Source organism: Strix uralensis, chromosome 2, assembly GCF_047716275.1.
Source record: "Strix uralensis isolate ZFMK-TIS-50842 chromosome 2, bStrUra1, whole genome shotgun sequence".
NCBI lineage: Eukaryota > Metazoa > Chordata > Aves > Strigiformes > Strigidae > Strix > Strix uralensis.
The window spans coordinates 22,937,262-22,952,745 of NC_133973.1; the positions used below are offsets into that span (position 1 = coordinate 22,937,262).

General features: G+C 37.8%; 1 protein-coding gene across 2 annotated transcripts in view; it reads left to right on the top strand.

The window, feature by feature from the left end:
* GBE1 (1,4-alpha-glucan branching enzyme 1) overlaps positions 1-6,451 on the top strand; it is a 171,212-nt gene extending 164,761 nt beyond the window's left edge. For both annotated transcript variants that reach the window (XM_074857885.1, XM_074857890.1), the window contains one exon: positions 4,440-6,451. In XM_074857885.1, the coding sequence (XP_074713986.1) occupies positions 4,440-4,496 (57 nt within the window). In that variant the 3' untranslated portion in view covers positions 4,497-6,451. The remainder of the gene's footprint in view (positions 1-4,439) is intronic.
* Positions 6,452-15,484: the final 9,033 nt, after the last annotated feature.

Sequence of the window (15,484 nt, forward strand, 5' to 3'; positions counted from 1 at the left end):
CTGTACTTTGGGTTTTCACTTCTGTCCACGTTCATCAAGTGAGCCTTGTGAAGTGGTGAAGGAGACATGAATGGGATAAAACTTGTGATCAGAAAGAAGTAGGCTAGAAGAGCAGAGATCATTAGAACTGAAGCTGGTAATTGGAAGTATATAATTCAGCAACAGTATATGAAAGGGAGGAGGGAAGACAAGAATGAACCTCTGAGACCCTCCTCCTAGGGTACAGAAAAACATCAGAAATTGCCTATCTCTGATAATGTCTTTAACTGATGAATGCCTAGGTTTCCTATGATGGTTTTAATTGGGACAACTCTGTATACTTTTACGATACTTATCTGTCCATAGGTAGATACATATCTCAGCCCATGTACTATATATATAAAAACTAGCTAGAGGTAATGAAGAGAGATTCTTCTAATGAAGAGTGATTATCTAAGAAGGTGATTCTAGAAGTATACAAATAGGAGAAGCAGCTTAAGAAAAAATGCAAGTCCTTTGACAGAGGTAGGAGTCAAACCTGTGATGGGCATTATGGACAGTACAGGAGTATTCAGTGCCTTTTTTTACCTCAGACTCCAAGGGCAAAGCCTGCTGTCAGACCCTTTTGTGTACTGGTATGCTGTTAAAAAGAAAGTAGCAGTAGCAGAGCAATAGGTTAGGGACATCTTAAAGACACTATATATAAATGAGATACAGAGGTTTGGAAAGATTTCAGTGATGTTATTGCAAGGCTGCTGACTTATCATCTGTGAAAAATCAGATGGTAAGTCTGGGGGACATTTCTGACAACTGAACAAAGGCTGTAGTAAAAGTGGAAAGGAAGTCTGAGGGATCTGTAGGCCAGTCAGCCTCTCGCCTCAGTCCCTTGAGAAGTCAAGGACCACCTCCTCTCGGAATCCATATCCAGACAAGTGGGGTATATGAGATGAGTTAATCAGACAAAACACGTGTGATCAACCTGATTGCTTTCTGTGGTGAAATTACTCTAGCTGTGTGCATGAGGTTGCTACAATTAATGCAGTAAGACTTTCAGCTTTGTCTCCTACAGCGTTCTTACATAGGAGCTGAGGACGTGCAGGCTGGATAAGAAGGTTGTTAGGTGCGTTAAAAACTGGCTGGGCTGCTGCAGTTTTAGTAATCAGAGGCTCAGTGTCCAGCTGTCAACTGATATCAAGGAGAGTGTCCTACAATTTGCTGCTGGGGCTGATACTGTTTGGAGTCTTCAGCAGTGACTGGAATGATGAGACATGTTACCCTCAGCAAATGCGTAGATGACACTGAATTAGAGTGAATCATTGATAAATTGAATGTTAGAGGTTCAATGCAGACGCATCTTGATAAATTTGAGGATTTAGACAACAGAAACTTCATAAAAATTAATAAAGAAAAATTCTGCATCCGTAAATACTAGAAACCAACTTGCTGAGTACCAGCCCGACTGAAAAGGACCAGGGTTATGCTGGATACCAAGTTGAATGGAATGGAGTTTGTCACATATATCATCATGTGTCAGAACAAATATCTTCATTAATGCATTTCATTGTGTTGGAATTCTCTTTTAAATTGTTTATTATAATTTGGACCTAAATAACTTAGAAAAAGGAGACAAAAAAAAAAATCCATGGTACTTTACCTAGGAAATATAAAAAGAACTGTAGTGGCCATTTTTTTCAGCATTTAAGGAAGACAGAACTGAGTAATACAATAGAAGAATGGTTGTTTCAGAGTCTGGGGATGTGAGCCTTTTATTGTTTGCTGTTGCACGCTTATTTCTATAATATTAAATCCTGTATGTATGTGTTTTGATATGAATCAAAACAATGGATTAAACTATTATATGCAAGCAGAGTTCTTTATCTAAACCAGAGAGACATCAATTAAAATATGCTTAATGTTACTAATAAATTAGCTCTTAGCTAAGGATTATCCATATTTTTATATATTTGAAACTGTCTGGGCTCAAACATACAATGAGATCCTTGCATTTAAACTTCCCCTGGCAGTGATGGATGCCTGGCTTATTTTAATCATGCCACTTGGTGGCAAATTGTAGCATATGGTTGGAGCACAGTCTACTCGGTACATCTAAGAACACTCAGGAAAAGGATAGAGAAAATAAGTTTAAATTAATGAGGATATGTTACTACAAGAGTGGTAGTTCAGGTGAGAGGTGCTGAAGGAAAAGGAATAATACTGGAGTGGAAAGATTCAGGAAATTCTGGGACTCAGGGTGTCAGAAGAGGAAGGAGCAGAAGTGAGAAATAGGCGCTGAGAAAGCTGAAAACCCTGCTGGGATCCTGGGCAGATAATCTTTCAGATTTCACTTTACCTCGGGAAAGGCAAGCAGTCTTTCTAGCCTCATTGGTCATATTTTTCCCCCCTTCTCCCATACACAAATGTTTTGTGTTCTGTCTGTTTAAACAAATAATGAAGCCAGAGCATGTACATTGTAGTATTTCTGGAAAGGCTATTGGGCTGGGGAAAAGGAATAATCCTGATACATTTGTAACAAGATTTATCTAATACTTGTGTAGTATTTTTCCTTTTTAAAAAATTGTACAGCAGTGTAATGAATAATTAATAATCATATTTAATAATTATCAATGTATTTAATAATATTTATTCATTGTTCATGCCCTGATTGTTTGGTTGCTTCTTGCAGTTTTATTTAAGCCTTAGAGGTGGTTACACTGGCCAATGAAATAAGTTGATTAGGAAATAATGCTGTATGTGGCTCTTCTTCTATGATATAGCAAGAAGCCCACCAAGGCAAAAAACACTAAAAGTGTGTTTAATTTGCCCAGGTAAGGAAAAAAATACGTGACTAAAGTAATAAGATGGCAGTTGCATCTTTTCATGGCAAACAGAAAACACATCTGTTATCAGTCTAAATACAATCATTTGCACAGGTTCTGAAATTGTGCTTAAAACCAGTTTTAAAATTCTGATTGGCAATGAAGTGGTAGGAGTGGGATACTTCCACACTGCACTCAGATTCTGAGCTGACGTAAATTGACTTTAAAGGAGCTGGGCTAATTTACTCCTCCTAGGATCTGATGTGTTATTGACTGGAATATAAGTGAGAATTGCTGTGTCCTGTATTAATGGTTTGTTCCCTTAACTGAAGTAACTTTTTGCACATTCTTCCTTAGAAAAATGATTTCTATTTGTTCCTTCTCACTTCATCATACAAACCCAGAACACTGAATTTCTCAATACACAATTTTAAAATCTCTCCTTTATCTATATGTTCTGAGCTAGTTGACTTTGTTAAGTATTTCCTCTCCTGCACAGATTTGTAGAAGCTATTTATCACTGAAACCTTAGGGGAAATCATTATGTTCGCTGCCTTTCAAGAAGCATTGGACATAGCTCCGTCTGGTTCAATGAAGATCGGCTGTTCTTTTACTTTTTCTCCTTCTCCTAAAGCTTTTTGTTTTATTGTTTTATTCTGTTTTTAAAACTATGAACGTCTTTCGTGCCATCAGACTCTAGTTAGCAGATAATGCAGTTGAAATTGCAGAATATTAGACATTCCACAAGGATGAGGGATAGTCTGAAAGAGGATGTTGCCAGAATGAAGCCGATAATCTTCAATCTTGTGTTACCTTTTATAATTGTATTTTTATTGACTTGTTCAGCAAACACATTCATACACTTGACAATTGATGGAGTACCATATATCAAGGTAATTGGTAGGTAGTACATATCGGTCCTGTTTTCAGATTGTGACTCTACTCTGCTTCAAGGAATGTCATGTAAAATATATTGCCACAAGTTCTTTTGTGATCTATGAGGAGTCTTCTGATTATATACGTTTGGGTTTTTTCATGGTAATCAGGAAAAAAGGGTAAGAGAAATGCAGTAATTTAATGGTTAATTTTGAATCTGTCTAGTTTTGAGAGAGAATTTTATTGCTCAAGCACTGAAATTCCATAGATGCCAAGAGTGAGAAGAATACATTGCTGTGTCATATTGCTGGTATTTACCTGTATAAAATGACATCATAGACCTTGGGGCAACTTTAATTCACAGCAGAAGAGTGTTGCGAAACTCTGTCATTTATCATTGTACGGTCTATTGACCTAGATGTCCTCGGGTTTTTGAAACTGGTCATTGTAAGTCATATGAGGCCCTCTACTGGTAGCTACTTTAAAATATATCAAGGTAAGATTTTTTAAAAAAGAGAAGAGAGATTGCAATGAAGCTGTCTTTTAAACTTTTAGGTTATCTTGTGTAATTCAAGTGCTGGGGACTATGCAGTCGATAATCACTCTTTAAATGTGATTTGTATGACTCACAACATTGCTCAAATGTGACAGATTTTTAACAGTTAAAATATTTTACATGTGTGTTTTCATATACCGTGATTTAGAAATTGTATCCTGTGAGGTTGATGTTTTTTTCAGCTATTCTTGTTCTTGTCATATTTTTACTAGGTGTACATTCCAAGCAGAGTGGCTATTGTGCTTCAGAATATGGATATCCCAAAATGAAGTTCTCTGTAACTATCACTTGAAGAAGCAAGTCATAGAAGAAGTGCTGATATGTTGTACTAGTACTAAGTATAACAAAACTTGCTCTAAGGAAGCTTTCTGAAACTGAGTATAGTAATATTAGGTGTTTAAAATGTAAGATTAATATTCACATATAATTGCAGAGCTCTTGACTTCCTAGAACCTCTTTTGAGTAAACTTTGCAAAAGAGGCAGAAAGGAAAACGTTGGTTTTGTAGTTCTAGTAGTACAAAATTACACTTAAGGTGTTGCAAAACAGCAGGTCTTCTCAATTAAATTGTTGTTTACAGAATTTTATCAGGAATAACAAGAGTGATCCTGCTCCAAAGTTTGTAATTTCTTGTAATCCTCATTTTGATAGTGAATTCAAATGTTCATTATATATTAATGGTTCTTACTAAAAGTAAGTAGTTTGCTTAAATAAAACTGAAGTTTTTGGCTAAAAGGCAGCCTTAATGGTGTGTGGGACCTAATTTGAGGCTCCTCTTCTTCAATAAAGTCCAACATGGAATTAGAAATGTTTATCCAAATGAATGAGAAGGTCCTCTGAGGGTATTGTACTTTGCCATTTTTTTATTTAATTAAAATTGCACAAAAATGCTGAACAGCAAAACCAGCAGGCCGATTGACTGGTAACCTGCTGATGCTATTGTGTGTGTTGCTTATTTGCTCCCAATCAAATCACTTAGTCTGTGCATCTCACTTGCTACAGCTGAAAAAAATGACACAACTATTTTATTTAGGTGACTAAAATGTTCAGTGAAAAGAGTGTTTTGTTCTTACTGCAATGATACCACACTGGAAGATGTACTTAAAATGTAATTCTTCCCATTGCATTTATTTCACTAATGTCAGGACCTTGCAATACTGATTTCACTATTTCCAGAAGCTGCCTTTCAGCTTGGAACATGATGATGTTCTTGCACTTTTATAACTTTTGAAACATTGCTTCTCATGAAGAAGCAGTCTCAAAATACAGTGATCAAACTAAGGTGTTTTTTCGATAAAATCAAGGTAGTTAATTATTGGAGTGCTGCTAAGATTATTCAAGTGAGTTCTTTCATGAGCTACAACTTTTTTGTAAAGAGTAAGATTTTGTATATTTGAAAATGTATTGCAGAGTATTCTGGAAAATTAATACCAAATTAACGAGACATGCTTTATTTTGTTCCATTTATTTAAAAACATATTTGAATTGGTTCTGAAATGAATGTCTTTTGTACAAATCTGAATTTTCTAACTTTTAAAGTAGCCAAAGAGGAAGATGTCCGTGACCATTTCCAAGTCATAATTTTACCCAGTTTCCTATGTGAACCATTGTGTAAATTACTGAATAGTTGTGCCAACACTGAAAATCTATTCACACTTCTTGGAATGCTTACTTGTGGCTTACTTCTTAAGCAAAATAAGGGATGGAATAATGCAGCATGATGGAAAACGGTCTTTGGCAAAATTCACGCTGAAATGACTTTATGAACACCCCCAGTCTGCTATGTTCTGTGTGACAGAGAATTTTATATTGCAGTTGAGTACCATAGTACTGTTTAGGATCATGCTTCATTTTCCTCTACACCAGTTTGATCATTGTTTGGTAGTGGGCTAATAAAAGCATTCCCATTACACTAAGACTTTAAAGAAAATACACTGAACTGTTTTAGCAACTGGAACTGATTATCTTTTTTTTTTTCCAGATTGTTTTCCTTGTAGTGAAATAACGAGCAATTTCTAATACATGTTATATTTACACTGTATTGATCTAATATGTTTTATAGGGTGGTTTGTTTTTTTACTGGCACCAGTTCCAGGTTTCAAAATGTAATGCAAGGCAGGTGTCTGTGTCAAACCTTTTTTTCAAGAGAAGGAATAAATGTATGATGTGAGGTATAAACTGTGTAAAATTACATGCAAAATAAACTCTGAGGAGGATAAAACAAATGCATACATGGTTTCATTGCTTGTACTAGAAAAGGATTGTACAGTAGTCTTAACACTGGAGGGGAGAGTATTAGATTTTTTTCCATCTTGAAATCAGGAACTTGTCTTGGTCAGAAACAGACTGAGATTGGCAGAATATTTTCCTACGCACATTTTTCTTTTATGTGTGGATAGATTAATAAAAGCAGACTGTACAAGATTTGCAAGATGAACATGTAAATATAGGAAGCATAATTACAGCTTTTCTGGAGTCCACTTCTACATTCTAACAGTGGGTGTGCTCCTGTGTGTCTTGCAAGGCTGGAAAATTCTCCCTTGCAATACCCCTGGAGAGCCAATTTCTTCCTCCTGCTCTTTGTATTCTAATGGATTATGAAGAAGAATTCAGCTGCTGCCATTTCACATTCTCCCTAGCGTCACACTCAAATTGCAAGACTTCAGCCAAGGTTCCTCCTTACCATTATGCGTTGATGCTTGTAGCTGCCTGTAACAACGAGTGGTTGAAACCTCAGACACGTTCCGAGAGGCACATGAGCTCCAGAGCTTCATTGCTTGGGTGCACCTCAAATCAGCACTCTTCAGTCAAATATGATAGTTTAGCTCTGTCACAGAAGTCAAGTGGTCCATGGTGATGTATCCCTGGGCACAAAGCTCTCCAGAGAGATTTAGACATTGTGGAGGAACTCTCTTTAAAGATAGCTTCTCCTGGTGTGAAGGACTGGTAAGGATTGATATTCCTACACTTAGAAATACATACTTCCCCATCACCTGAAAGAGTACTGGTAATTCTTGGGAGCACTGGCCTCAGAAATTGTTGCTCAACGGTCTCTCTAAGAGTCAATGAGAACTCAAGTTCGTCCTCACCTGCCAGTTCAGCTAAAGATTCAGGCTGACCTTCCCTCTATCTTGCATCATGTGTGCGAAATGGTTCTTTATACTGAATAATTCAAGTTCTTCCCCAGACCAGGTTATTCTTACCATAAGAGGCAGGCATCCACTAGACTGGACTATTCTATGGGCAGTAAGTTTTGATTTCCTTGCTGTTTTCTCCTCCTTTCACAATTCAAACCTTGCTGTCCTGAGATTTATTTTGCAGATGAAGAATGGCGTGGTCATTTCAGCTTGGTGACTACTTCGGGAAAACAGATTTTAGTGGAAAAACTGTTTGACCTTTCTGTTTGGTGGGTTTTTTTGTTTTTTTTTTTTCTCCTATGAAATTTGTCTTGCTCATTCAGTTTAGTAAAGGGTTTGTTAACCATGTGCTCTAAGACAGGAGTGTGGTGTAGCTAATCCTCTGACAAAGGGACACCAGCTCTATAAACGGTAAGATACCAGACTAGATAAGCAGTTGTATGGTACTCGGGCATAATGCACAGACAGTCACACTTCTGATTTCAAATGATGTTTTAAGCATCTTGAAGTTTTAGTTTCCCCATTTTTTTCACGACTTAAGGTTCTTAACTGCCTGTTAATGATATGTTGAAGTCTATGATCCATCTTTCTTCTGCTCCATAATTTTAACTTTCTGAGGAATTTAATTATTCAGTGTTTAAGGTTTTCCTCATTGACTAATGTTTCCAAACTGGTTATGTTGTCATTGTTGGAGGACTGCTACAGAGATGAAGCAGTGTTTTACATATTTTCATATATTATATCTTAGCTAGGCTGATTTTTAAGAAACTCAGACCCTGTAAGTGGCTTCTTCCTAACAAGTAAAGGGAACTTTTTTGCTAAGAATGACTGCACATGGGTGTGTTTTCACACCTCATAGTATATGGTGCAAGTGTTTTGAAGGGGTTGAGAGTGTGGGTTATTTGCTGTAATGGAGAGCTGTCGTTTATGCCAAATGTGTTTTAACTCTCTTTAGATTTCCAGATTACAGTTGTATTCAAATTCTTGAGGAGAGAAACATCATCTTTCTGAAAGTTTCATGAGCATTTAAAAAAAAAAAATAATAAATTCATCATGTTTGCCTTTATAGAGAGAAATATTTTTTTCTTCATGCAATGTTTCCTTTATGTAGGCTTTTTCATTTTTATTTTATCTGAAAGTAGTTTGCAGTAATAGTGATAGGCTGACATATGACTGGTCTTATTAAAAAGAATTATATAAATTGTTGGGTAAAAATAACTTCAGCTGAATATGTTAAAAATATTCTGCTTATGGAAAGGTAAAGACAAAAGCTAATGATGACTTACTAGATGAGACAAATTATATTTTTCATGCCTGTGAGTACAATATGTACCCTGTAAATATAAATAACTCCTGGATATTCATGGAAAATTAAAGCCTAAAATGCATTAGGAGAAAATGTAAGAACTTGTAGTCGTTGAAGTAATAGGTCTCAGTTTAGCTGATATTTTTGCATATTTACAAAGCTATTCTGAGCTCTGAAAAAAGATCTAAGTGTTTAATTGAACTAGTTCTGAAAACTGTCTTCTAAAGTTCAAAGACAATCATTTCTCAGAATATTAGGAGAGGAGTAAAATTGAAGCACCCATGCCATTTGAATCCAAGATAATCCTCAGCATTGTTAAAAGCTAGGAGGGAACTCCTCCTAAACTTGCTTGTTTCTTCTGACTGTGCCTCACAAATCACAATTTAAAGGTATAGAACAAGGACAGTCTATGATAGGATGATGTAAATTTAATGCATTGAATATTCAGTCTTTGCTCAGGGTGTGAGGTTTATGACAAAATAGATACAGTGCATTTAGGAAGAAAGGTACGTCTGCAAACACTGAAGAAACTAAGCTGCAAATGCTGTAATGTAGTGTTTTGCCCATAGTAATTTCTTGTTCTGCTACTTTCCAGTAGTCTGCTTGAGTCTTTTGTAGCAAAGAAACTGGTCTACTGGTCTATTTTCTATTCTCCTTACTCTGGAGAATGGGATTGGGGAAAGCAGTTCGCTGTCCTGCTGTACTGGGTCCGGCTGGAATGGAGTTAATGTGCGTAGCAGCCCTATGGTGCAGTGTTGGGGGTTTGTGCCTAAAGTGGTGTTGATAAAATACCAGTTTTTGCTGTTGCTGAAGGGTGCTTGCACAGTGTGAAGGCTTTCGGTTTCCTACTCTGCCCCCACTCACCCCTTGCCAAGAAGTGGCTGGACATCTGCCTGCTGATGGGAAGTCATGAATGAATTCCTATTTCTGCTTTGCTTGCACACGCAGCTTTTGCTTTCCCTGTTTAAGTATTACCTCGATCCACAAGTCTTTCACCTTACTTCTATTTCCCCCCCATCCTGGAGGAGAGGGGAGTGAGCAAGCAGCTTGTGCGGGTGTTTGGCTGTTTGCTGGGATCCACCCACCACCTCCACCAAAGTCCTGAGTCCACCTCAGAAGGAAATTGGCTGGCAAGATGAAAGTAGGTGAAGTTACTGAGTGTATCTTGCGATTACTTGGGCTGTAGAGCAAGATAGCTGGAGTACATTAATGATCCTGCTGTTAAAGTATCACCTATGTGAATGATCAGACAAAAGCTATGTATTCAGATCATTTCATGCTAAAAATTCTTGGACCAGTTCTTTTGTAGTAGTAGCACGTGATTATCCCTGTAGAAGAGTGTAAAAATACTTCTCTGCTTCAAAATGTAAGTAATTTTTAATGTAAATTCCTTCATAAAAGTTTATTCACTATTAAAAGAGAAAAAGCTTCTATCAAAAGACTACTCTCTGGTACACTAAAGTTATGGAAAATTAACTGAAAGGAAAACCTGGTATTCAGAATTTATGAACCTTTAACCATTACTCTTGTACAAAGCTCTTTTCATGTGTTGACTGCTGCTTCTGTTGGTATTTTTTTAATTTGTTCGTTACAGTGGTATTAGACCAAATGCAACACTTAGAGTCTTTCTATATTCTGTAATCTGTGTAAATGCTAGTTATGAATGTTTGAGGCAATCACAGTTTTCAGTCTTCAGTAGTAAGTTGGGGTTAGCTTTGGTTTGGGGGTTTCTAGTGTAGGGATAAGAGGGGAGGCTTAAAGATGTTTGGTGGTTTTGTTAAATGCCACTTAAATTGCTGCCTTTGCAATGCCACTAATCATTTTAAATCTTCAACTGTGGCATGTTTTTGTCAGACAACAGCAAACCCTGTTTGTCAGCAAAAAACCCCACGTCTTCAGACTAGCATGAGAAAGCCAATTATGTAAACACATCATGTCCAAAAACCAAAACGTATTTTTCTATCCAGGATTGTTTATCTGAAGGAACTAGTGTTGATCACTTCATGAAATGGAACAGAAGGGCTGTATGGCATAGAGAACAGTTTTTAACGCAGTAAACTATTTTCTCAAGGCAAAAAATATTCCAAGATTTCAAATACAAGATTTTTTCATGAAAAATACTGGATTATGACAAGTGAGCATTTTCACAAAAAGATGTTTGTCAAAAACCCTCCCAGAACAGTTCTATAAAAATAAGAATGCTAAGCAAAATCAATGGATTACAAGCAAAGCATGGACACTAACAACTCTAACATTAATTAACATTAGTGTAAGCAGCTGTGTGGAGGGGACTTTCATTAAATTCACTGCATAAGTGAACCCTGTTCTGAAAATAAGAAACATTTTTTAATGAGCATGTAAAGCGGTGGGGCTATAGGGTTAGATTTCCATAGGCCTCCTTTGGCTTCTAAAATTCAAATTGTGTAACTTCCCCCTGGTGCCTGTTGGGGAGGGTTGGCAGGCAGTGATTTGGCCAGACTGCTGGCCTCAGCGTCTTCCTTCCCAGATGGGTTAAGCTGCCCCAGTTGGTGGTCCTTGCACAAACGCTGATGATGCCAAGTGATGAACTGGACTGGAAAACTGATTTGGTGGGAATATAACTCTCTTTAATGGCATAAGGCTGCTGAAATATGTTACCCTAGCTGGAAAATGGGTTCTTTACAATCGATATACATCTCAGTCTTCCTGCAACTTGTCAGTGGAGGTGACTATGCTGCATTCAATATGTATGGGGTTTTTCTACTGCTGTGTAACAGCCCGCAATTACACAGAACTAACTTGTTCTTCTAGTTTTCAGTAATCTCCTGGATCTACCAGCCCCTGTTCCTCCAACTTACCAGACAAGTTTAATACAATACATCATATTCAGGAATTAACACAGTGGCAACACGTCCTTCATGGCAATGACTTGTTGGGTTTTTTTTAAAATCCCCAAGGAATCATTCACTAATGTGATTAAGTATTTTAAAATAAGTTGAACATGGTTTGCCTAAGTGGGGATAGCTGGTAGGAAGTGATAATGAAAAAATCAGATATATTTAATGCAATTTTAGCTTTTTCCTTTTTTAAACATCTTTTCCTATGGATATAGTAAGGACAAGGTATCACGGCCGGTTAATGCATCCCTAGAAATGCTATCACCAAGCTCACACACACATATTAAAGGGAGCATAACACCATATTGACATATATCTAGAAATTAACTAAGGACAGCTATTATCAACACAAAAATAAAAAAAAATAAACCTCTAATTATCCAGTTCTCTGTTGGGTTTAAATACTGATGGAGTGAAGGGGGGTGATTCCTAATCTTCCATCACTGCATAAAGAGAGTTACTCTTTTTCAGAAATCTTCATGTTAGTTCTGGTACAAAGCATGAAAGGGGCGAATATCCTAGTTATGCATCTGCTGCTGCTATAGAAACTCTTGTCAGGAAATTCTTGCCTTGCAGTGCGTACTTATTGTAGTGGTTGATTGTAATAGTCCCATTTAAACTTGAGTGGTGATACACACCTTGTTATGTAAAACACTGTGCAAGGTTGTTTAAACATGAAAGATAATTGCTGATGTTTCACTGGCGATAGCTCATAGGTAGACATTCCTATGACTAATTAAATACACTGACCTTTAGTATTAACAGCCTTGATGGGTTTCAAGCCATGATATGCTTTGATGCTAGGCGTAGCTTTCAACCTGTCTTGTCTGCTTTTGCTTTTTTCTGAACAGAGCTTGTGAATCTTCCTGTTTATTTTGAACAATGTAAGCAGGTGTCTGGTGTGCTTGTGCTCCCTACAGAGTCTTGCCACCTTGTGCGATTGTGCCATGCTTAGTCCTGCATGCCTCTAGCTCTTTTCTATCTATTGCATCAAATCATATGGACCTTCTGAGCAGTGCTTGTGTCCTTATCCCTTCTGGGATATTATCTGGCTCCCACCGCTGAGCAAGGTGGGTATACTGGCAAGGGTTTTGGCCCATCAAAAGTCTGTTAAGGCAAAATCTCTTGGGTGCTTGGAGGCAGAGGGGACTGCAGCACAAGTAAACGTGTTGGCCCATGTTTTACTTTATGCTGAAAGGTCACGAGAGGCCCAGCTTCTAACTTCCCCAGATTTTACATATTCTGTCACCCTAGTTTGGTTGCTTCTTTTCGGGGCTGTCCCTGACCTGAAAGGATTGGTAGTCATGTTTCATCACTGCTTTCACAGCAATTGCTATAACAGTGCTGATGTAAGCTGCAATCAGAGATGTGCAAATGAACCATCTTCAGCTGCTTAAATTTATTCCTCCGTGTCATCTGCTGAGCAATGCTTGCGTGTTGCTGGTAGAAAATTTTCCCCATGAGGAAAAACTGTAAGTCTGAGCAGGTCCTTGCATATATTTCGAAGCGTGTTTCCTTTGTGTCCCATACATCTCAAGTCTGAAAAGCTGATACTCGGCAGATGACTTGCCCAGGATTTGAAAGAATCACTCCACAGCTCATCAGGTACAGCTTTTTGCACTGGTGGAAGCAAAACAAAGTTATGAAGATATGAAGGGCTTGTGATGACTCATCACCTGCTGAGGTTGCTTTGGTGCCCAGTGGAAGAGTCTGACTTCATGTGAACCCTGCTGCAACCTGCAGGATTGGTACAATCAAATCCACCCTCTTCCCAGCTCTTTCAGGGGAGTCGGTCATATCCATACTGGTACGCAGGTACTGCATATGCTCCAGGGATTACAAGTACAGTGTCAGGAACTCAGGTGGCAGAATGACCAAGGTAAACAAGGATATGAAACCTCAAGCACGCAACACATACACACAAAATTTACTGTTTCTTAACTCTCTCCCAGTTCTTACTGGAATCAATCAGGTGCTTATCCTGTCTTTCACTGCTGCTGGCAGAAGATGCAAGCAGCCAGCAGCAGGTGTCTATGTGATAAACCTCCTTATGGAGAAGCCAGGTTTGCTTGGGGATTGACTGAATGTGATAGAGGAATCCATGTGGGGCAGGGAGGGAATAAGTATCCAGATATATTTGGTAGGTATCTGCAGTGAAGCTGTTTCTTGCAGTCTTCTGTTGATATATCTTCTTGGTCACAGAAATTTGAGTAATAGGGCTTTATTTTTTAAGCACACATTCTGCAGGATTTTGTACCCACTTCTATTTCTTTTCTGCATCTCTATGTCGCATCATGAGCAACAGCAAACTACTGCTGCACAATTTTTCCGCAAATTATACTGCTTAATTAACCAAGTGATGTGTAATACTACTAGATGACATTTTTCTAGAAGTGTTACCTAAAAAGCCTGAACTTCTTAGAAGTGATAACAAAAAAGTGCTAGTAGAGTTCAGAAAGACAAATGTGCTGCAAATGGTTTGGTATCTCTTCAAGTCTGCATCTACAGCAATGATTCAGATCAGAGTACTACTATGTAGTTTTGAAGCGAGTCCCCTGATGGTTTCCACTTACCGTGTGCTAACTCAGTTCCCAGAGTGGTTTTGGGACAAAAAAGTAGATTCTTTAGAGGTAGAACTAAACATCAGTCTCTTCTTCAAAAGCACTCAGAATGTCCTTTGGTGTGTAATTTGTTTAGACTTCAGTATTTCCATGCATGGCCTCCATCCACTGCAAGGACTTCCCATGTGCATCTAATAAACCTTCCCATCAGGAAGCTTCAAATTACACATGGAGGGAAGACTTTTCAGCATAGGAGATGAGACTGCATCTAAGCCACAGTATACTGCCCAAACCACATGTAGTAGTGCGAGGAGCTCAGCAGCAGCCACTTTGATCTGTTCCTAAAATATTTGCTAATGTAGATGTAGCATAATAGGCCAGTGCTATTATTTCTAAATTTGCAAGACTTTACTCTTGTCAATCCATATTCCTTGACTTAAGCCCTGTTCTTCATGTAACACTGCAAACCAAATTAAAGATACAGAAATGTTTCTGAAAATGTTTACACAGAACTGATGTTGTGAATCTACAATTATTTTTACAGTTATCTTAATGTAGCCGTTATGGCATAATAACAGCCTTTAGTCATTGTTCTTCTGCCTGCTAAGGCAAGTAATGTGCTTGTCTAATGTAACAAAAACTGCAGTCAGTAGCAAAATCTGTAATATCTAATTTGCTAAACCTTATTTTGCACTTTTTCATCGGAAATGCAGATTTAGAAATTGAAGTAGTATTATGTGTAACATTTCAGTGCACAAAATCATTACCAACAGGATATTTGGATGGCAGATGTAGTTTGGTTTGTGAGGTTTTTTTAGCTGAGACTAATTTGTCTTCATATGCCAGAAGATTTTTTAAAAGTTAACAAGTTTTATGTTGGGTTTTTTTTTTTTGTGAGTGGTTTTTGGCTTTTTTTTTATATTTAGCAGCACATAATGAAACAGTTAACTCCCCCCCACCCCCTAAAAACTCCTTCATTTCCAGTCTGCTGCACCTGAGGGTTGCCATTCCCATTGGTATGGCCATAAGCTAAAAATCAGAAACTGGTTCTCAGTCCTCATTGAGTTTGGTGCTTCGTTGTGCCACAAACATTATGTTCACATAAGGGATCATGGGAGATGTGACAAAAGCATAGAAGAAGTAAAAGTGATGTTGGCCCACTTTACAGATAGGGATCTGTCACATGTAGGATATATTCCAGGATATACATTACAGTACTTTGCTGATACAAGGATTTACTGCTTCCAGATCTTGCAATGTGTTTCTCTTACTAAATTCTTCCTTATTTAATTGCAGTCAGGAGGAGCCCACCTGTGAATTAGGCAGGATGAATGCTGCCCTTGATGCCCTTCACATATTTTATTTAGCTTATTTTCAG